The 23,161-nt window shown below is 46.5% G+C and overlaps 1 protein-coding gene across 1 annotated transcript in view; it reads right to left on the bottom strand.

Moving 5' to 3' along the window:
* Positions 1-1,105: 1,105 nt before the first annotated feature.
* LOC130109088 (anoctamin-4-like) overlaps positions 1,106-23,161 on the bottom strand; it is a 97,217-nt gene continuing 75,161 nt past the window's right edge. The window contains exons 16-29 of the mRNA XM_056275820.1: positions 22,950-23,032; positions 17,411-17,551; positions 16,686-16,850; positions 16,435-16,471; positions 14,885-14,996; positions 13,637-13,694; positions 12,300-12,397; positions 11,692-11,834; positions 8,316-8,468; positions 7,849-7,996; positions 6,922-7,041; positions 3,294-3,399; positions 1,836-2,044; positions 1,106-1,199 (exon numbers count right to left, since the gene is read on the bottom strand). Of these exons, the coding sequence (XP_056131795.1) occupies positions 1,859-2,044; positions 3,294-3,399; positions 6,922-7,041; positions 7,849-7,996; positions 8,316-8,468; positions 11,692-11,834; positions 12,300-12,397; positions 13,637-13,694; positions 14,885-14,996; positions 16,435-16,471; positions 16,686-16,850; positions 17,411-17,551; positions 22,950-23,032 (1,550 nt within the window). The 3' untranslated portion in view covers positions 1,106-1,199; positions 1,836-1,858. The remainder of the gene's footprint in view (positions 1,200-1,835; positions 2,045-3,293; positions 3,400-6,921; positions 7,042-7,848; positions 7,997-8,315; positions 8,469-11,691; positions 11,835-12,299; positions 12,398-13,636; positions 13,695-14,884; positions 14,997-16,434; positions 16,472-16,685; positions 16,851-17,410; positions 17,552-22,949; positions 23,033-23,161) is intronic.

Here is a 23,161-nt window from a genome sequence, read left to right on the forward strand (position 1 = left end):
GGCATCTGATCGGGATGCCTCCTGGTCGCCTTCCTTTGGAGGTTTACCGGGCACGGCCAACTGGGAGGAGACCCCGGGGTAGACCCAGAACTCGCTGGAGGGACCACATGTCCAGTCTGGCCTGGGAACATCTTGGGATCCCCCAGGAGGAGCTGGAGGGCGTTGCTGGGGAGAGGGACGTCCGGAGTGCCCTACTTAGCTTGCTGCCACCATGACCCGATCCCGGAGAAGCAGCTGAAGATGAATGAATGAATGAATGAATGACTGAATGAATGAAAATAACGTCGACCTGCAGGATCCTGTGGTGTTTCTATAAATAAAATGAACGCTGGACTGAACTGGTGAACTGGAACGTGCTGACTGAATTCGGAGGATTTACAGGCCGACAGCTTTACTGCGGACTTTAGATCCACCTGAACAAGTGCGCCGGAGCCCGTTTAAACCAGACGTGGGATGGGCCACGAGACACATCTGGAGTATGTGTTACTGGGTTGGACTGTAACTGTGATTATACAAATACTTTTGACTTCAAAACAGATGATGACGAAATCAAATGTCTTTATGATAAATAACGTTTATTGTTGTAACTCTCAACCTAAATTTAGATGGAAGGCATTTTTAACTTAAGCGACCAACAGCCGCCGCCACGGGTCGGACTGCACAGCTTTCACGTTTGTTCCATAATACTACAGCAGAGCGGATGGCCTATTTTACCCTCAGTTTAATATATTTCTCTATTTACAACGAAGCAAATATCCACGCCGTCTCATGTACACGTTCCTCCTGCGACCGGGAAATGTAAACAGGATCTGTCATCCCGGAGGCAGAGAAGAGAAAGGTCCCTCGTCTGTGAATCTGTAAAGTTCAAACATTTTCTCTCGTTTAAAATCTACATTCAGTGTTCGCAGACGTACGCGGGTCAGAGTCCAACGCGGAGGCATTTTCTTTTTTGCAGTGAAACTGTGAACGTAGGAAAAAGTATTTCCAGAGATGGAGAACCTCGGTCTGCGTTGAGGCCGGAGGAAGAGGAGCTGTGATGAAGGTCTTCCTCTTGGAGGGGCGGTTCCAACAGAGAGAAGACGAGACGGCTCAGTAACATGCAGGGGGGGGGCAGCCCTCCTCTTCCTCACCACTTGCTCTTCCTCACTGTCTGCAGAGCCCCACTGAGCAAACGTGTCCCGGAGTGACAGACACAGAACCTGTCCGGGCAGAACAGAACGATTATACTTCACAAATACATACTAACGTGTATCTTACACATACACACACGTCATTAAACAAACAAATTAAGAGAAAATGTTTTTATCGTTAGCTGTTCTTCTGTCAATTAGCAACCTGTAACATGTTGGCATAAAGCTTTTTAGCTGTATGATAATACCAACAATAATAGAAATTAATTATAATTATGATGAGACTTAATATTGCTATTTTCAAAACATCTGTCACAAGGCTTGTTGAATTACACATGATAATTGTATATTGATTTAACAAACAGTAAAACGCTAATTAGAATAAGAACAGGAACAGGGAGTGGAGATCACACCGCTCCTCATGCTGGTCATGAAGTCAGTATGTGTTACTGTGAGAAAACTGCTTTTTTCAACAACAAAACTGTTTGTTTCGGTTTTGGTGAAGATAAAAGTAAAACCAAAATGGAAAAAAAAAGCTTATTTTCTTCAAACACTGGAACGAAGGTCAGTAAATAAAAAAATGAGGAACACGTCAACTCTCAACATCCATTTTATCTTCAGTGATGGTGGCATTTTTTTAAAAGCACTCCTCCCCCCCCCTCGGTTTTCCACTCAGCTTGGCGTGTTGCGACTCTCCGGACGTACCGGCTGGTGGCGTGGTGGCGTGTTCACGGCCACTCCTTGTGGTGAGTCCTGTCCTTCCTCTTGTTCTTCTCCTTCTGGAGACGCTCCAGCTCGGCCTCGTACATCATCTCCTGGATCAGGTACTTCTCGCGGCGCATGCGGTCCCGCAGGTCTTTGGGCAGGTCTGGGATCAGGTAAGCGATCAAGGTTTTGATGGCGAAGACCATGTGCTGTCAGAACAGTCGAAGAGGAAGAAGGCAGGACGCTGTACATTTACTTTTACTCCTTTAACAGACGCCTCGACACAAAGTCATTTACTAGAGTCAGAAATCAGCAGATAAGTTCAGGTGTCACCTTACCGGCTGTCATCACAGAGCACTACATAATCATGTCATCACAGTACTATATGAAGTACCTTCCCTAAACAGTAATCATATCAGAGTAAAACTATATGAAGTAGTAGTACTATACTTACTACATAGTCATCATAACACAGCCACTAGTGCATGTCATGTGCATGTAGTGTAAGTGCACCGAAAAACTCCACCAACAAAGAACAAAAGGAATACTGAGTCAATCACACTGGGCATTTTTAGGGATCGGGTCTGGTCCCCTTCTCACTGAGAGCGATTTCAAAAAGGCGGGCCCATCCAAATGGCGGATGAACCAATCACAGCCCAGGAAAACGACCAGCAGTAGCGTTGTTGAGATGCGACGCCTCAGAATTGTGAATAACAACGGCGACAGCGGTGAACAAGAGTTAGTCGTACGAGTCACATGATGCAGGAACAGCGCACAACATGCCAGCATGTGTTGGCTGTTGTCACGGAAACCACTTTACATTGTTAGATTTATGACTTTGTCTCTGCCACCATTTTTGATTTTTTTTTTTTTGAGATACTTTATTGATCCCCGTGGGGGAAATTAGGCTCTGCACGTAACCCATCCTAGCTGTGTAGCTGGGAGCAGTGGGCAGCCGCCGTGCTGCACCCGGCGACCAACTCCAGTTCATCTCGCCATGCCTCGGTCAGGGGCACAGACGGGGGTATTAACCCTAACGTGCATGTCTTTTTGATGGGAAGAAACCGGAGCACCCGGAGAAAACCCACCACAGACACGGAGAGAACATGCAAACTCCACACAGAGGACGACCTGGGATGACTCCCCCAAGGTTGGACAACCCCGGGGTTCGAACCCAGGACCTTCTTGCTGTGAGGCGACGGAACTAACCACTGCGCCACCGTGCCGCCCATTGTTGTTTTTGAGTCTGTTGTGTTGAGTCTGAACTACGGCGGCCCCTTTGAATGAAAGCCGTGACTTGACCCTCCACTTTTGGACAAACCCACCATTTTGAAAATGTCAAATCCAATCTCACACAACATCCCTGTGATTGAATCACGGGAACAAGACTGTTAGTAAAACTGAAGGGAGGCATCCAGTTACAAAGACGTTCTAGAGTATTCCATTATTATTACTGACCTCAAAAACGATGATGAACGCCAGCCGCGCCGCCAACACGTGCCAGAACTGCAGAGTGTAGGAGTACGGCTCGGTGGAGTCCGGGGGCTCCCGGTAGTCGCGGTACCTGGGGAACCAAACATGTCCCGGGGTCAAAAGTCATGAAACACTTGTGTTGGCGTTACAGCGCAGCAGCTTAGCGGCTTCAATAGAGGAGACTGAAGAGCACCAGCACATCCACCACACAAACAGAAAATGGTGACTCGGACATTGACCCTGTCACAAATGTAAACGTTTAGCGGTTCAAACCTGAAGGTGCTTTCTCCCGGGGAGAAAACATCCCCCTACAGGACAACTGAAATGAAGCGTGTTTGGGAACGTCGTCAGATACCAAAGTTTTGGGAAGAGGTCGACTTTAAGATGGAAGAGATTTTATCAATACAACTAACTATGGAGCCCAAGCTTTTCATATTACGTTTTTATCCAAAAGAATATAATATGTATAAGGAAGAACGAACAAACCTTTCTACATGTGTGTTTGTTACGGGCAGAACGGATGAGAGCATCACCATGGAAACGTAAATGGTTAAAAGAACTGTCTGCAGCACATCCTTAGAAAAAACTACCTATCTGTTCAGGGAAAACAAGATCTATTTAAAAAGTATGGGGTCCTTTCGTTAATCATGTGGAACACCCAGACTTGGGAAGCAGACGGGGTCAGCGGGGTGAATTTGGAGATGATCGATGCTCCTCGAACAGGAGCAGGATGTAAACCTGGTGACTCGCTTTGACTGTATGGTGGGAGGAAGATGGTGGTTACCAGCTGTAGGAGAAACATTTTTATTTTCTCTATTTCTATTTCCTAAATTTCTTATGTATTTTCACTTTATTTTCTTTTATTTATCATGTGTAGTATATCTGTATGTTAACGCATACAGACAGACAGATAAAAAGACAGATAGACAAATAGATAGTTTATTAGCCAAACGACCAAGGTGGGTGGAATATGTTTTCGGTGCAGTATGTTCAAACCCTGCAGCACAATACATACAGTAGATCCGGAAAGTATTCAGACCCCTTCACTTTCCCCACATTTTGTTATGTTACAGCCTTATTCCAAAATGGATTAAATTCCTTTTTTTTCTCATCAATCAACACACAATACCTCATAATGACAAAGTGAAAAAAGTTTTGTAGAAATTTTTGCAAATTTATTAGAAATAAAAAACTGAAATATTGCATGTACATAAGTATTCACACCCTTTACTCAGTACTTGGTTGAGGCACCCTTGGCAGCGATTACAGCCTCAAGTCTTCTTGGGTATGAAGCTACAAGCTTGGCACACCTATATTTGGGGTATTTCTCCCATTCTTCTCTGCAGATCCTCTCGAGCTCTGTAAGGTTAGATGGGGAGCGTCGCTGCACAGCTATTTTCAGGTCTTTCCAGAGATGTTCAATGGGGTTCAAGTCTGGGCTCTGGCTGGGCCACTCAAGGACATTCACAGACTTGTCCCGAAGCCACTCCCTCGTTGTCTTGGCTGTGTGCTTAGGGTCGTTGTCGTGGTGAAAGGTAAACCTTCGCCCCAGTCTGAGGTCCTGAGCGCTCTGGAGCAGGTTTTCATCAAGGATCTCTCTGTACTTTGCTCCATTCATCTTTCTCTCGATCCTGACTAGTCTCCCAGTTCCTGCCGCTGAAAAACATCCCCACAGCATGATGCTGCCACCACCATGCTTCACTGTAGGGATGGTATTAGCAAGGTGATGAGAGGTGCCTGGTTTCCTCCAGATGTGACGTTTGGCATTCAGGCCAAAGAGTTCAATCTTGGTTTCATCAGACCAGAGAATCTTGTTTCTCATGGTCTGAGAGTCCTTTAGGTGCTTTCTGGCAAACTCCCAAGCGGGCTGTCATGTGCCTTTTACTGAGCAGAGGCTTCCGTCTGGCCACTCTACCATAAAGGCCTGATTGGTGGAGTGCTGCAGAGATGGTTGTCCTTCTGGAAGGTTCTCCCATCTCCACAGAGGAATGCTGGAGCTCTGTCAGAGTGACCATCAGGTTCTTGGTCACCTCCCTGACCAAGGCCCTTCTCCCCCGATTGCTCAGTTTGGCTGGGCGGCCAGCTCTAGGAAGAGTCCTGGTGGATCCAAACTTCTTCCATCTACGAATGATGGAGACCACTGTGCTCTTCGGGACCTTCAAAGCTGTAGACATTTTTTTGTACCCTTCCCCAGATCTGTGCCTCGATACAATCCTGTCTCGGGGGTCCACAGACAATTCCTTTGACTTCATGGCTTGGTTTCTGCTCTGACACGCACTGTCAACAGTGGGACCTTATATAGACAGGTGTGTGCCTTTCCAAATCATGTCCAATCCACTGAATTTACTACAGGTGGACTCCAATCAAGATGTAGAAACATCTCAAGGATGATCACTGGAAACAGGATGAACCTGAGCTCAATTGTGAGTGTCATAGCAAAGGGTGTGAATACTTATGTACATGCAATATTTCAGTTTTTTATTTTTAATAAATTTGCAAAAATTTCTACAAAACCTTTTTCACTTTGTGATTATGGGGTATTGTGTTTAGATTGATGAGAAAAAAAAGGAATTTAATCCATTTTGGAATAAGGCTGTAACATAACAAAATGTGGGGAAAGTGAAGGGGTGTGACTACTTTCCGGATGCACTGTACATGGACAACAGCAGACCCTGCCCATATCACCACACAACAGACCAGTGATACAGAACACATTACACACACCCACATACTGAAGGTGAATGCTACGTATGTCAGTAGTGTGAGGAGGGGACTACAGGGACGAATTCAGAGTCCTGACAGATACAGGAGTTAATAGTTATATATAATTTATCCATCCATCCATCAATTATCCAAGCCGCTTCTCCCAATCAGGGTCGCAGGATGCTGGAGCCTATCCCAGCAGTCACTGGGTGGCAGGTGGGGAGACACTCTGGACAGGCCACCAGGCCATCACAGGGCCTGCCCCCCCCCCACCCACGCACACACACACCTAGGAACAATTTAGTACGGCTGATTCACCTGACCTACATGTCTTTGGACTGTGGGAGGAAACCGGGGCACCGGGAGGAAACCCACACAGGCACGGGGAGAACATGCAAACTCCACACAGAGGACGACCCACAAGGTTGGACTACCTTGGGGTTCCAACCCAGGTCCTTCTTGCTGTGAGGCGACCGCGCTAACCACTGCGCCACCGTGCTGCGCTTATGTTTCATTTGTTTCTTGAAAAACGAATGAAGTGTAAAAAAAAAGAAAAGAAGTATTACTATGACAACCATCACCATCACCACCACCACCACCACTACTACTACTACTAATGGCGGAAGTGAAGGCGATGACAGCGCTGTGTCGCTGGTAGAGAAGCGGTGTGTAATATTAACTATGACAGAGAGGAGGGACTGTTTGATTGGCAAGTTGAAACGGACAGATGAGCAGATGCCACTGGCTGACAGAGATCATGTGACAGGCGGAGTGATCGCTTAACAGAGAGAACAGGTGAGAAAAGGTATCCGCCAGTGAACGGAGGCAAAGGGAAGCACACAAATGTTCCAGACTAAACGTGGCTTCAGCTTCATGCTTGGTGTACATGAATATTCATGTCTGCCGTTACCTGCAGAACTTCACAGCTTCTCCAAACAGCTCTGAGCCGTTAGTCCTGGGCTCCGACTTCTTCTCAAAGTCAGACACTCGAAATATCGACAGACTGGCATTCACATATCCCATCATGCACCTGAGGCAGAGACGGGGGAAAAAAACACACATGGTGACTCATAAAGAATAACACAAGGACAAGATGAACCTCCTAAATCACTCACGTTACTGCCAACCACAAAAACAAACACAAAGGGTTGTTTTAACAGCAGCTGTGTTGTGAGACAGGAACTCCGGTTCAGTTCAGGTTAAGGATTTTAATGACGTCAGTCTACTTCTATCTGCACCGTGTGCACCATTTGTCTTGTTTTTTTTTTGTTTTTTTTTAAATTCTCTCTTTTCTCCCCAATTGTATCTGGCCAATTACCCCACTCTTCCGAGTCGTCCCGGTCTCTGCTCCACCCCTCTACCGATCCGGGGAGGGCTGCAGACTACCACATGCCTCCTCCCATACATGTGGAGTCACCCGCCACTTCTTTTCACCTGATAGTGAGGCGTTTCACCAGGGGGACGTAGCGCGTGGGAGGATCACGCTATTCCCCCCAGTCCCCCCCCCCCCACACACACACACCCCGAACAGGCGCCCCGACCGACCAGAGGAGGCGCTAGTGCAGCAACCAGGACACATACCCGCATCCTGCTTCCTACCTGCAGACACGGCCAATTGTGTCTGTAGGGACACCCGACCGAGCCGGAGGTAACACGGGGATTCGAACTGGCGATTCCCGTGTTGGTGGGCAACGGAATAGACCGCTACACTACCCGGACGCTGAAATGATATTTAAAAGGACTCCAAAATACTTGAAAGTATGAGGGGTTTTAAAAATGATCTGTGTTTTATCATGACACTGACGTGGCGCCACGGAACCAGAGGACGGGAACCCACCTCTCCCCCGCGCGGCCCTGACCAGCACATGGGCCGTATTTGTAGGCATAGACGAGGCGAGGGATGAAATCTGAAGTCACAGCGATGACGAAGGCATTCGTGATAACGGAGAGGATCCCGATACCCTCCAGAATACCATACCAGATTCCTGTGGTGAACACACACATACACACACACACACACACACAGACTGAACGTCTACGACTTCTACTTACAGTAATAACAACAATAACCATCATCCTGGTCATAAGTGTTGAATATCATTTCAGCAGCTTTATTATGTCACTTTGTTCAGTTTCCTCGTGTAAGTATTCTGCAACATTAAGACTCTTAAAACGTTTTCTTGTGAAAATGTCTCTCTGAGGAGCGACTGGTCTCATTACAGACTTCATTTGCCCTTTCTATTAGTAGGAAGTGGTGGCCCTGAATGAGGGGGGGGAAAAAAAACGAGTGTGTTCTTTGGTTACCTATGTCTTTGGCTTGAGAAGGCAAAGGTCGGCGCCACTGCGTGACAAACTTGTAGGCGTCGAGGCGAATCTCGATGATGTTGTTGAGCAGAGCGAGGAGAGGGGCCAGGGGGAACGCTGCGACGAAGATCGTAGTGAAGCCAAACTGCAAAACTGCATGCACGCACACACACACACACACACACACACACACACACACAAAGGCCACCCCTCAGAAGTTTTGATTCCTCTACATTTGGGACGTCGACACCGTCCTCCATCACTAGAGGCTCATCGACTTCCTGCTGTTGTGCTTCATGGTGTGAGTGTATCTTCTGTGTGTTATGAGAAGGTTATGGAGTCTATCGGGCATTTACTTCCTCATGTCCTGTACTGTATACGAGTACCATACGGCGTTTCATATCAATGTGTTTGAAATTTCTATCTGCTGAGTCCTGTGTCATGGCCTGCGACAGAAATTCAATCAATTGATCGATCAACGAAGCAATCAATCAGTCATCCTGGCTTTAAATAAGTACCCTGGTGATAGCTCTTGTCCATGTGTGTGTGTGTGTACCCACTTCCCATTAAATGTCGCACACGTATGTACTGTATGTAGTATGTAGTAGTCATTATTGTCTGTATGGAGGTTTATGTAGTACAGTATGTATAAAGTATGTATGTAGTACAGTATGCATGAAGTATGTATGAAGTATGTATGTAGTACAGTATGTATAGAGTATATATGTAGTACAGTATGTATAAAGGGGAGCTGATATTTATTCTGATGTCTAGGCTCTGGTACCCAACTTCCTCTATTAGGACAATAAAGAAACAGTCAATCAAACAACTGATTTATCATTCTATCAGCCTGTATGTCACACTATCTATCTATCTATCTATGGGTAAATGACATTGATTTGAGTAAATCTATCTCAGCGACTCTTTGACCTTAAATATCTCAAAGGAACTCAGAGGTTGATCTTTTCAGCCTGAATTTCTCCCCTAATTCCTTAAATTATTTATGTAAGACACATATGGAGACGCCATCCCTACCAAACAACATACAGGTTAATGATCGGTAACATTTTATTCACTGGCATGTTTTCATTCATCACGTTGAGGTTTTTTCCTGACAAACTCTTCTCCAAACATTCATGAAAGAGTCTGCAGGCGTTCTGCACCCTCATTATGTAATGACAATATAATCAGTTTCAACTGTCTTAGGTGCGGTCTACATTTCTGTATGAGCCAGAAACGTGGACCACATATAGCAGGCACCTGAAGGCACTCGAGGCATACCAACAGCGATGCCTCAGGAAGATCCTTAAGATCAGCTGGGAGGATAGGCACACCAACTTCAGCATTCTCGAGGAGGCCAATGCGCCTACTATACCTGCGACCATCGCACCAGATCAGCTGAGATGGACTGGCCATGTCCTCCACATGTCTGACTCTCACCTCCTGAAACAAGTTCTTTACTCTCAGCTTGAGACAGGACGCCGTGCCCCAGGAGGATAAAAGAAGTGACATAAAGATAAGATCAAGGTCCACATCAACAGACTGGACTTCCAACAGACCTCAGTCTGCTAGGTTAGGCGACCAAACCTCCTCCAGCCTGACCCTCAGCACAGGTGCCCCTCAAGGCTGTGTTCTGAGCCCCCTCCTTTTCTCCCCACGACTGCCTGCCAACTCACTCTTCAAATGTAAAAGTTAAGTTTGCGGATGTCACCACGGTCATTGGCCGAATCACCAACAATGACAAGACGGCCTACAGGGATGAGATTCAGCACCTCACATCATGGTGCACTACCAACATTCTTGTTCTCAATGTGCAGAAGACAAAGGAACTGATTGTGGACTTCAGGAGGTCTAGAAGCTGCAGCCACTCCCCCATACACATCAATGGGGTGGAAGTGGAGTGTGTCTCCTGCTTGTCCACATCAGCGAGGAACTTTTCTGGACATCAAACACCCAGGCCCTTGCAAAAAAGGCCCAACAACACCTGCATTTCCTGAGGAGGCTGAGGAGCACCAGTCTATCTGCCAAAATTTTCACCAACTTCTACCACTGCAACAAAGAGAGCATCCTGACCAGCTGCATCTCAGTGTGGTACGGCAACTGCACCTCAGTAGACCAGAAAGCTCTGCAGCGGGTCGTCAAGGCGGCCCAGCATATCACCGGTACCCAGCTCCCAGCCATAAAAGACATTTATCACAAACGCTGCCTTCGAAGGGGTCTGAGCATCAGCAGAGATCCCACCCATCCCAACCATGGACTGTTCTTCCCCCTGCGCTCTGGGAGGCGCTACAGGAGCCCCAGAGCCCGCACTACCAGGCTCAAAAACAGCTTCTTTCCCCAAGCTGTTGCCCACCCGAACCTGGCTACCCACTGAATGTCTGTGGATATGTTCATATATTTTGTACTCGTGCTCTTTTTTAACTTATTTTTAGCTTTTGGTCTTCATCTGTGTGTGTCTTATCCTGGGTTTGTCTATGTCTGTCTTGCACAGTTTGACGATGCCACAGCCCTTATTTCATTTTTAACATGTGCCTGCACATTGTTTTTAATGACAATAAATTGAATTGAATTGAAAAGGTTTGGCATTGACCTTAACACCTGGAACTATTAGCAGAAAACAGGAGGCATGGAGACTGAGGGTGCTGGGCGCTACAACCATGACCTCCACTGTGCTGCTGAAAACAAGCACAGACTCAGAAAGGAGCGAGTTATCAGAAGGCCCAAACCACATCCTCAACCACTTCTTCACACCCTTGCCCACATTGCCCCAAAATATGCTGCTCCAGGATCGGCCTCTACGCCCACCTGAAGACTCATAAGGACCTAGAAGGACGAGAAGGAGGACAGTCATACCGGACCCGAGTGACCGCCGATGATGATGATGACAATTTTTTTTGGGGGGGGGGGGATTTTCCCCCCTTTATCTCCCCAATCGTACCCAGCCAATTACCCCACTCTTCCAAGCCATCCCGGTCGCTGCTCCACCCCCTCTGCCGATCCGGGGAGGGCTGAGGACTACCACATGCCTCCTCCGATACATGTGGCGTCGCCAGCTGCTTCTTTTCACCCGACAGTGAGGTGTTTCACCAGGGGGACATAGCGCCTAGGAGGATCACGTTATTCCCCCCAGTTTCCCCGACCGACCAGAGGAGGCGCTAGTGCAGTGACCAGGACACATGCCCACATCCGGCTTCCCACCTGCAGACACGGCCAATTGTGCCTGTAGGGATGCCCGGCTAAGCCAGAGGTAACACGGGGATTCGAACTGGTGAACCCCGTGTTGGCAGGCAACAGAATAGACCGCCACGCCACCCGGATGCCCCCTACTGATGACATTTTAAACACGCCTAAAACATTTTATTTCTTTTTAACATACTCATCTCCAGGTATTCATCGAAGAGTCCGTAGGCATTCATGGGCTGGAGGTTGTAATCCCGCTCCCACTGTGGGAAGCTGGCCTTGGCAGTCTGTCCATATTCCCTCCGCAGCCTCCGGCGGGTCCACCAGTTCTGGATGAGACTAACACCAGCAAACAACAGAAATATAATCGACACCTCTATGGAAATGAATGGCAAAAAAAAAAAAAAAGATTTAGATTAGATTGTTTTATTAGATCTAGATTGCATATTCTGGAGCCAGTTTCCTGGACACGAATTACACCAGATCCTGTTTTAAACTGGATTCTGAATGAGGATTCTCCATAAAAAAATCAGTTTAGTCCAGGACATGCAGTATGTAGAATCATTTACGTAGTATGGACAATGTAATATGTAGTATGCAGTATGTACTATACATTATGCAGTATGCATTGTGTGATATGTAGTATGTGGCATGCATTATGTGTTTTGCAGTATGTAGTATATGGAAGGCGGTATGTAGTACATGATATGTACTATGCAGTGTTTTTGGAAACAGACCAAGATGTTTCAACGAAGAGTTTTAAGCGTTCAGAAAGTATTCGTCTGAACAGCAGGCTGTACTCACGGGTATCCGAGCTCCATAAAGTTGTTCCAGGTCTGTTTTAGCACCATGATGATTCCCATCTGCATGCAGAGGTCAATGAGACAGCCGCTGGGGTGACACTGCAGGCAGGAAGAAGACGCTTATGGTACAGATACTACACTAACACCACATTGAAACTACACCCTAAATCTAACCCAGCTACTGTGACATGGATGATTTTTTAGAGAACAATGAACACACAGAAACACATCTTTTCAAATGTGGTTCTACACCAGATACAACAGGAGTTTTTTTCAGGATGGAGGTCTTTTCACACTAATAGCCGATATGAGTCACTTTCTAAAATGAATATGGATAATGAGACAAAAGAATCAGAGCTGAACAAAAAAAGTAATATCATGGTGTGTCACATTCACCAGAGGAAGCGTTAAGCTGGAAAGAACTGCTTTGTATGTGCTCCCCTTAAAGCCAGCTCAGTTATGTTGAGATAAAACTACTCTTATTACTTCTTACGCTGTGAAGATCAGTGATTTCAGAAATGGTTCTGTTGTCACCTTCTTTAAACCACAGGTGTTTCATCCCTGTGTTTCACAGAGGACTTGAAAATCATTATTAAAGTCCCGACACGCTCCAGACCTCCATCATGAGTCTGTGTTTGCAGGAACGGCTGACTAAGCTGGTTCGGGGTTTGAACATTTCTCATTAGACCTTTGTATTCTAATGTCTGCATCTTAGTGCTCAACAGTGCAAACAGATGGTTGCCACTTAGCTCAGCATCTAGAGAAAAGGCCAGCTCAGGTCTTTTGGCCCGTTAGACAGCCTGAACGTCTTTTATATTCATCCGTGTTCTCATAAGTACCGGTTCACTGGGAGTAACGAAAAAGGACAGGATTAGGAACGAGTATATTAGAGGGACCGCTCAGGTTGGACGGTTTGGGGACAAAGCAAGAGAGGCAAGATTGAGATGGCCTGGACATGTGTGGAGGAGAGATGCTGAGTATATTGGGAGAAGGATGCTGAATATGGAGCTGCCAGGGAAGAGGAGAAGAGGAAGCCCAAAGAGGAGGTTTATGGATGTAGTGAGGGAGGACATGCAGGTGGCTGGTGTGACAGAGGAAGACGCAGAAGACAGGAAGAGACGGAAACAGATGATCCGCTGTGGCGCCCCCTAACGGGAGCAGCTGAAAGTAGTAGAGGTTCTCATAAGTACCGGTGGCGGGAATGGTTAGTGCTGATGGGAGTTAAACGCCTGCCTGTGCAGCATACGGTGACGGTGTAGTGTCTAATTTAGAAGCACTGAAAGGATCCATAATGCTTTGCTGTTGTTGCCCCCGTGGGAAAACAAAGTGTCTGCTCACCTCTTCCAGTTTCCAGCGGCCGAGGAGACGCAGGTACGCCCCGGGCCGACCTGTAAATCTGTCATGTTGGACGGAAAAAACAAAACACGTAACCTTGGATTTCTTTCTTTTTTTTGTTTGTTTGACCCCCCCCCCCGTTTCTCTCCCCAAATGTACCAGTCCAATTACCCCACTCTTCCGAGCCATCCCGGTCTCTGCTCCACCCCCTCCGCCAATCCAGGGAGGGCTGCAGACTACCACATGCCTCCTCCGATACATGTGGAGTCACCAGCTGCTTCTTTTCACCTGACAGTGAGCAGTTTCACCAGGGGGACGTAGCGCGTGGGAGGATCACACTATTCCCCCAGTCCCCCCCCCCCCCGACTGACCAGAGGAGGCGCTAGTGCAGCAACCAAGAACACATATCCACATCCGGCTTCCCAACCGCAGACACGGCCAATTGTGTCTGTAGGGATGCCTGACCAAGCTGGAGGTAACATGGGGATTTGAACTGGCGATCATCATGTTGGTAGGCAATGGAATAGACCGCTACGCTACCCGGACACCCCTTGACCTTGGATTTCTGTCAATAAAGTACTTTGTGTTTCCTGTGTAACATTACCGTCTTTAATATCACTGGATAGATCACGGGATAGTAGACCGGTTTTGAAAATATACCCTATGTATATTTATGTAATTTCAAAACATACTGGTTTACTACGCACCATCAGACTGGTTTGTTACACACCATCAAACTGGTTTACTACACCAGCAGACTGGTTTACTACGCACCATCAGACTGGTTTACTACGCACCATCAAACTGGTTTATTACACCATCAGACTGATTTACTACACCATCAGACTGGTTTACTACGGACCATCAGACTGGTTTACTATGCACCTTCAAACTGGTTTATTACACCATCAGACTGGTTTACTACGCACCATCAGACTGGTTTACTACGGACCATCAAACTGGTTTACTACACCATCAGACTGGTTTACTATGCACCATCAGACTGGTTTACTACGGACCATCAGACTGGTTTACTACACCATCAGACTGGTTTACTATGCACCATCAGACTGGTGTAAATGGACATATTTTGATGATTTTTGTGTGAACTCTGAAATATTTTGTGCGAGCAGTCATGCAGGATATGTGTGTGTGTGTGTGTGTGTGTGTGTATGAATGCAGATACATGAATGAAGGAGGACTTCTACAATGGCTTCCACAAAACTGTTTTCTTCTTCGTGGCTTTCTTACCTTCCCAGAAAGAAGGCGATGTAGAACGTGGAGCTGTTCAGGTTGACAAACTGGAACAGGAACATTTTGAGGGTGAAACTGTTCTCCCACTCTGACTCGGTCCTGGGCTGCTCTGTGTGTGTGTGTGTGTGTGTGTGTGTGTGTGTGTGTGTGTGTGTGTGTATGAGAGAGAGAGAGAGAGAGGTGGGGTGGGGGAGGAGTGACAGCTGAGTAAACCACTAACGAAGAAGAGAGAAAGGTCTTTTCCTCCTAAGTCATACATGCAGCGTCTTTATTCTAAGTCTATTTTCACACCGTGTCTTGGATTCGTACCTTGTGAGGCTTTATAATGTATTTCCAGTAGCTTTCTCGCCAGTCCTGTGTTGTGTAACTGTCTTCTAGTTTGTCAGGACCCACTCAACAGGCCATTTTTGGAGTTTAACCCTCGTTTATGAGGATTAAGAGCAATTAAAAGTGAGTAAAAGCATGCCTCATTATTTCCTAAATCCCTTTACTCCTCTAGATATTTCTATACACACTTCATCTTTGTGAATGTCTTTTGTATTCTTTGTAGTCGGTGTAGGAACAAGTCTGATTCCTTGGATGTGAAAATGTGCTTGGCTAACGATGAGACCTGACTGTGATGTCTGACTTCAGTCCAGTCAGATGGTGAAAACATATTGCTGCTCCCTAGGCATGGAAAAGCACAAGTCCTTGTCCACCTATTTTCCTTTTTTTGGAGGGGGGGAATTTCCTCCCCCTTTTCCCCCAATTGTACTTGGCCAATTACCCCACTCTTCCGAGCTGTCCCGGTCACTGCTCCACCCCCTCAGCCGATCCAGGGAGGGCTGCAGACTACCACATGCCTCCTCCCATACACGTGGAGTCACCAGCCGCTCCTTTTCACCTGACAGTGAGGAGTTTCACTGGGGGGACGTGGCGTGTGGGAGGATCACACTATTCCCCCCAGTTCCCCCTCCCCCCCGAACAGGCACCCCGACCGACCACAGGAGGCGCTAGTGCGGCGACCAGGACACATACCCACATCCCACCCGCAGACACGGCCAATTGTTTCTGTAGGAATGCCCGACCAAGCACGGGGATTCGAACAGGCGATCCCCATGTTGGTAGGCAATGGAATAGACCGCTACACTACCCGGACGCCCTGTCCACCTATTCTCAATAAGAATGGACAGCACTTTAAACACACAAGAGAAAATCCAACAAGCCCTCTAACTTGTTGAAATCACATCGCTTCACATAGATTAGACCCAACAAAATCAAGATCAGATTTTGGGCCCAAACTTAATATTCTGGCCACATGTGAATATGAATATCTATACGAGTTCATGTTTAGCTCAAGTTAACAGTCATATAACATATTAATCATCTAGGGAAAAAAACCCAGATGATATTTAGACATATTAATAACCCTATGTTAGTGTGTACTTTATAGATTAGAGCTACTTTAGATGTCAGAGGTTCTAGGATGTTCTTAACTACTTCCTTCTTTAATTTTTTTTCAACCGTGCCACTAAACATGATGGTGGATTTACTGGTGTGTAACTTACCTAAGTTGGTGAGAAGGAGAGCAACCTTTTCATAGAGCTGGAGAAGGGAGAAAGTTGGAGTTTATAGCTAGCTAAACTGGAAGCCGTGTGTCTACATGCTGCTTTCTTTTCAAATCGGGAAATCGGGACTTCCAATTTTGTGCTGACTTCAGAATTCAGTGTTTTTAAACATTTTCAATTCTTAACAATGGTCCTTCTTGGTTTCTGCAGTAATCTGAGTTACAGTCGTGGTTCTGTGATGTGGAGCTCACCACGTTGAGCAGCATGATGATGCAGAAGTTGATGCAGACGGCGGTGCCCGTGGTCGCCACCTGAGAGTTGTTCCTGATGAGCGCCCAGCCGAAGGCGGCAAACGTACTGACGGTGATCACGCGGTAAATGACGATGCCGAACACCGCCGCTATCACCACCAGTATCTGTCAATGTCAGATGGAAAGGTGAAAACAGCAACCACAACCGCTATTCATGTTTTCTGAAAGACTAAATATGTACATACATACATACATACCCCCCCCCTTTTACTTCCAATTGTATCCAATCACCTCACTCTTCCGAGCCGTCATGGTCGCTGCTCCACCCCCTCTGCTGATCCGGGGAGGGCTGCAGACTACCATGTCTCCTCCGATACATGTGGTGTCACCAGCCGCTTCTTTTCACCTGACAGGGAGGAGTTTTACCAGGGGGACGTAGCGCATGGGAGGATCAGCTATTCCCCCCTCCCCCCTGAACAGGCGCCCCGACCAACCAGAGGAGGCGTTAGTGCAGCGACCAGGACACATACCCACATCCAGCTTCCCACCCACAGACACGGCCAACTATGTCTGCAGGGATGCCCAACCAAGCCGGAGGTAACACGGGAATTTGAACCGGCAATCCCCGTGTTGGTAGGCAACAGAATAGACCACTACGCTACTTGGACACCAGAAAGCTGGATATCTTGTCTGCCTTCTCCTCTGGCTCGTCTCTGGTTTCTTACCATGAAGAAGATCCCAGATGCTGAGACGATGAGCCTGCTGTATTTGTCTGTGAATGCCTGGTAAGGCTCTGGCTTTCCAGAAATGGGGTTCATCCTCTCTTTTTTTGAGTATTTGGCCTCAAACTGGGGACGGACTTCGTCCTGCAAGGCAGAAAACACATTTTAGCTCAAATCCACTGAGATGGGATCCATTCGGCCTATGCTTTCACCATATTTCATAATAATTGCCACCATTTTTGTTGTGGACAAAATCAGCAGCAAGGTGTCTTGTTCTTCCTGACCTGTAAATCGAACAAAGGAAGCTCAGATGTGAGGGATGGTTATATAGAATCATGAAACCGGACCAAGAGGTTTCTACTTTCATCTGGAGCTAATGGGTTGAATAAACTTAATTATCTCTACATCATGTAGCAAGTTCATCATAAAGGTTACAGCTCGGATATACAAAGTACTGTTGTTTCCTTTGTGAGTGGGATAGCTGTGCCAAAGAGTCACATTACATGAAAAAGAACTGGCCGCCCCGTAAGCGTTTTGTTCCAGGAGAGAAAAGTGTGGAACATAAACCACTTGTCAACCCAACAAAGATATTTCTGCCTCCTCTTCATATAAAACTGGGGTTCATGAAAAATGTTGTGAAAGCAATGAACAAAGAAGGTGATGGATTCCACTATTTGAGACAGATGTTTCCAAGAAAAACTGATGCCAAGATTAAGGAAGGCATTTTTGTTGGTCCACACATCAGACAGGTCATCAATGATAGCGAATTAGAAGATCTGCTAGTGGGGCCAGAGAAAATAGCATGGAAGGCATTTAAGGATTCCACTTCCGGTGTGGGAAGATGGCAGCACGAATTCAAGTTTGCAGCAGCGTCACCCAGTACCGGTGTGGGAAGATGGCGGCACGAACTTACATTTGCTGCAGCCTCACCCAGTACTGTCCATGCAGTGTCTTTTTCCACGTGTGCGTCTAAGTTTGTTTTGTCTTTGTTTGATGGCTGAGAGAGCTGGCGTGGGATCGGCTGGGAGAGCTTGGTCTGTTGCGTCCTGTGGGCCCAGGGACCATGGCCCTGACAGAGATGCACGCAAAGAGGAAACACCAAGGGCGATCTGACAGGACGTGGAAGCGGGGCAGGGTAAGCTAACTGCTAACCCATGCAGACCGGCAGTTCCGATAACACAGAGGGCGGTCTGGCGGTGGCCTCGCCTAGCGTTGGCTGTGTTTTAATGTCATCATGAGGAGTGCGGAGAGGTGTGTCAAAGGTGTCTGGCTGGGGGAGCCTGGTCTGCTGCATCTGGTGGGCCCAGGGACCACGGCCCTGCCGAAGCTGCGCCTGAGGAGGAAACACAGACGGCGGTCTGACAGGACGCGGAATCAGGGCAGGCTAAGCTAACTGCTAGCCCATGGTGACCGGCAGTTCCGACAGTCATCCTCCTGGCTGGCATTCATTCTCTGGACAGTGGAATTTTTGGGCTGTGTTGCACTGAGTGTTGTTAACTGTTTGTGTTTTTTGTTTTCTTTTTGTTTTGTTCTACAAACCCTAATTCCAATGAAGTTGGGACATTGTGTAAAACGTGAATAAAAACAGAATACAATGATTTGCAAATCCTTTTCGACCTATATTCAATTGAATACACTACAAAGACAAGATATTTAATGTTCAAACTGATAAACTTTACCGTTTTTTGCAAATATTCACTCATTTTGAATTGGATGCCTGCAACACGTTCCAAAGAAGCTGGGACAGGGGCAACAAAAGACTGGGAAAGTTGAGGAATGCTCAAAAAACACCTGTTTGGAACATTCCACAGGTGAACAGGTTAATGGGAAACAGATGAGTGTCATGATTGGGTATAAAAGGAGCATCCCCAAAAGGCTCAGTCGTTCACAAGCAAGGATGGGGCGAGGTTCACCACTTTGTGAACAACTGCGTGAGCAAATAGTCCAACAGTTTAAGAACAACGTTTCTCAACGTACAATTGCAAGGAATTTAGGGATCTCATCATCTCCAGTCCATAATATCATCACAAGATTCAGAGAATCCGGAGAAATCTCTGCACGTAAGTGGCAAGGCCGAAAACCAACACTGAATGCCTGTGACCTTCGATCCCTCAGGCGGCACTGCATTAAATCCGACATCATTCTGTAAAGGATATTACCACGTGGGCTCAGGAACACTTTGGAAAACCATTGTCAGTTGTCAGCCGGCTTCTCTGGGCCCGAGCTCATCCGAGATGGACTGATGCAAAGTGGAAAAGTGTGCTGTGGTCTGATGAGTCCACATTTCAAATTGTTTCTGGAAATCATGGACGTCGTGTCCTCCGGGCTAAAGAGGAAAAGGACCATCCAGATTGTTATCAGCGCAAAGTTCAAAAGCCAGCATCTGTGATGGTATGGGGGGGGGGGGGTTAGTGCCCATGGCATCATGGGTAACTTGCATATCTGTGAAGGCACCATTAATGCTGAAAGGTACATACAGGTTTTGGAGCAACATATGCTGCCATCCAAGCGACGTCTTTTTCAGGGACGTCCCTGCTTATTTCAGCAAGACAATGCCAAGCCACATTCTGCACGTGTTACAACAGCGGGGCTTCGTAGTAAAAGAGTGCGGGTACTGGACTGGCCTGCCTGCAGTCCAGACCTGTCCCCCATTGAAAATGTGTGACGTATTATGAAGCGCAAAATACAACAACGGAGACCCCGGACTGTTGAGCAACTGAAGTCGTACATCAAGCAAGAATGGGAAAGAATTCCACCTACAAAGCTTCAACGATTAGTGTCCTCAGTTCCCAAAAGCTTATTGAGTGTTGTTAAAAGGAAAGGTGGTGTAACACAGTGGTAAACATGCCCCTGTCCCAGCTTTTTGGAACGTGTTGCAGGCATCAAATTCAAAATGATTGAATATTTTCAAAAAAACAATAAAGTTTATCACTTTGAACATTACATATCTTGTCTTTGTAGAATATTCAATTGAATATCGGTCAAAAAGGATTTGCAAATCATTGTATTCTGTTTTTATTTACGTTTTACACAACGTCCCAACTGCATTGGAATTGGGGCTTGTAGAACAGAATAGAATACACTTTGTCATTTGTACACACAATGAAATTCACTCTCTGTGTTTAACCCATCCTAGTTGTGTAGCTAGGAGCAGTGGGCAGCCGCCGTGCAGCGCCCGGGGAATGGTTTACCCTTTCCGGGTACTGACAGCTGGGTAGACTGTGCCCGGGGATTTGAATTCAGAGTTACCTTCTCCTAGCCTTTGCCTAAAGAGGCTTCAACCCACAAGGCAGGAGGTGAATTTGAAATCAGAGTTCCCTTCTCCTATCTCAATGTGTTGGCTGGACTGGGCACCGTGGGAAGTACCATACAGGCATGCAGGAGGACCAGATCTGTCAGTAGGGATGTCGTCCTTAGCCAAAGGGCCCTTGCTGAGGCAAGGTGCTACCCCTCTGCAGCCTGGTGGTGTCGTTTTTGGGAAATTTGGGATGTGTGCTTTTGTCTTTTGTGTCGCGCTGCTGTAGGCTGGGGGAAACAGAATTTCGTTTCTTTTGTGTACGCAAGTACATGAAAGAAATGACAATAAATTGTTCCTGTTCCTGTTAAGGATGTTGTTGAGAATTTTCTTGTCAACTACAGAGCACCAAACTACACTGAGCTGCTTGACAACGTGCTTACAGCGCACAAAACCATGAAGTGCAACATGTCATTGAAAAATCCTTTTCTGCATTCACACTTGGAGACTTCTTCCCTGCTGATCTTGGTGCAGTCAGTGAGGAACATGGTGAACGGTTTCACCAGGACATTGCAGCTATGGAAAAGAGGCATCAGGGCAACTGGACTCCGTCAGTGCTGGCTGACTATTGTTGGACACCGATACGAGAGGAAAATGAAAATCAGCTGCAAAACATTTTAAGCTCAGTTGAACCAACACAATGTGTCAGCATCATTATGCGATTAAACATGTTAAAGTCAATAAAAGTTATTTTAATGTGTCTCCAAATTCCTACGTGATGCAGCAAATCTGAAATTATTTTTGTGTTCAGCCTGACATTGTCTATCATGATCTGACATAGTATTTGGTTGGTGGGAAAGGATATTGTGTCAGAAGCAAGTCAGACGTCAAAACTTGTTTAACAAGATCTAGTCCTTTAGTACATCCACTTGCAAATTACATATTTGTTTATATGAATCATTTCATACGGCATCCGTATATCAATGACATTTTCATATCTACAAACACCTGCTGGCACTTGGTTGTTTGCAGGCCATGCACATTTGTTACCACTACTTTATACATTACAGCATTACTACTAGTTTTAAACGTTTTATATTAATTCTATGTTGTTTTTTTTTTTAGTTATCATGATTTCATTTGTTTCTGTTAATTCAATTTCCCCACAAGGATCAACAAAATGGATCTAATCAAACCTATTCTAATTCAGTTTTATGTTCCATCCATCCATTATCCAAACCACTTATCCTGCTCTCAGGGTCACGGGGAGGCTGAAGCCTATCCCAGCAGTCATTGGGCGGCAGGCGGGAGACACCCTGGACAGGCTGCCAGTCCATCACAGGGGCCCCCCACCACACACACACACACACACACACACACACACACACACACACACACACACACACACACACACACACACACCTAGACAATTTAGTATGGCCGATTCACCTGACCTACATGTCTTTGGACTGTGGGAGGAAACCGGAGCACCCGGAGGAAACCCACGCAGACATGGGGAGAACATGCAAACTCCACACAGGACGACCCGGTACAACCCCCAAGGTTGGACTACCCCGGGGCTTGAACCCAGGACCTTCTTACTGCAAGGCAACTGCACTAACCATTGCACCACCGTGCCGCCCTAACTTTATGCTATCTAATTTAATCTAAACTATAATACAATATTATCTGATCTAATGTAAAACAGAATAATATCTATAATATCTAATATGAAATAATCCATTCTAGTGTCTTTTATTTTGGTTTTAAGTGTATTTGACTGTATTCTATGCTGAAATCTAACCTTCAAAACAAGAGACAATACAGCCATATGCATTATTCCCTATCATTTCCTTCCTTCGTCAGCATCTTCCGGTTTTCTTCATCTCGTGGCTCAGATGAGGATAACATGGTCTGCTTTTCCAAGGTAAAAAGACTAATGCCCGCAGACCAAAAAGGTCTGTAGGTCTGTAGAACTTGCATGCCAGGCCCCACATGGCCCAGGGGTTAGTTTGCTGGAGTGAGGACTGAGCTGAACTGGTTGGACTCCTTAGTGGAGGTCTACCTTGTCTTCGAGGCCAGGAGTAACGCAGGATGTGTGTTAAAGGTTTCAGGTAAGTTCTCATGCTGTGATGATTAAAATTCGACCCACAACTCTTCCAGAAGGCTGCAGAAGATGTTGCGGTGTCACACAACACACACACACACACACACACACACACACACACACACACTCCACCTAACAAAGCTCCATCTCTCACTGCACCCACTGTGTCTGTGAAAGGACAGTGATGAAGGCCACTTCACCTCCTCCTCCTCCCAGTCTACCAGGTCCCAGTCATATGCCAGCACCGCTCTGCGTCTTTTCCAGAACTCCAGGAAAACAGTCGCTGGAAGAGAGGAACAGAAACACACGGAGGAGGTCAGACAAGTGAAACCTGCAGCTAAAAAGTGAGTTGTGCAATTATTATAAATGTTTGGCTCTTTTTAAAGTACAAAGTTACATTTTAAGTGACATT

The sequence above is a fragment of the Lampris incognitus genome, chromosome 3, assembly GCF_029633865.1.
Source record: "Lampris incognitus isolate fLamInc1 chromosome 3, fLamInc1.hap2, whole genome shotgun sequence".
Lineage (NCBI taxonomy): Eukaryota > Metazoa > Chordata > Actinopteri > Lampriformes > Lampridae > Lampris > Lampris incognitus.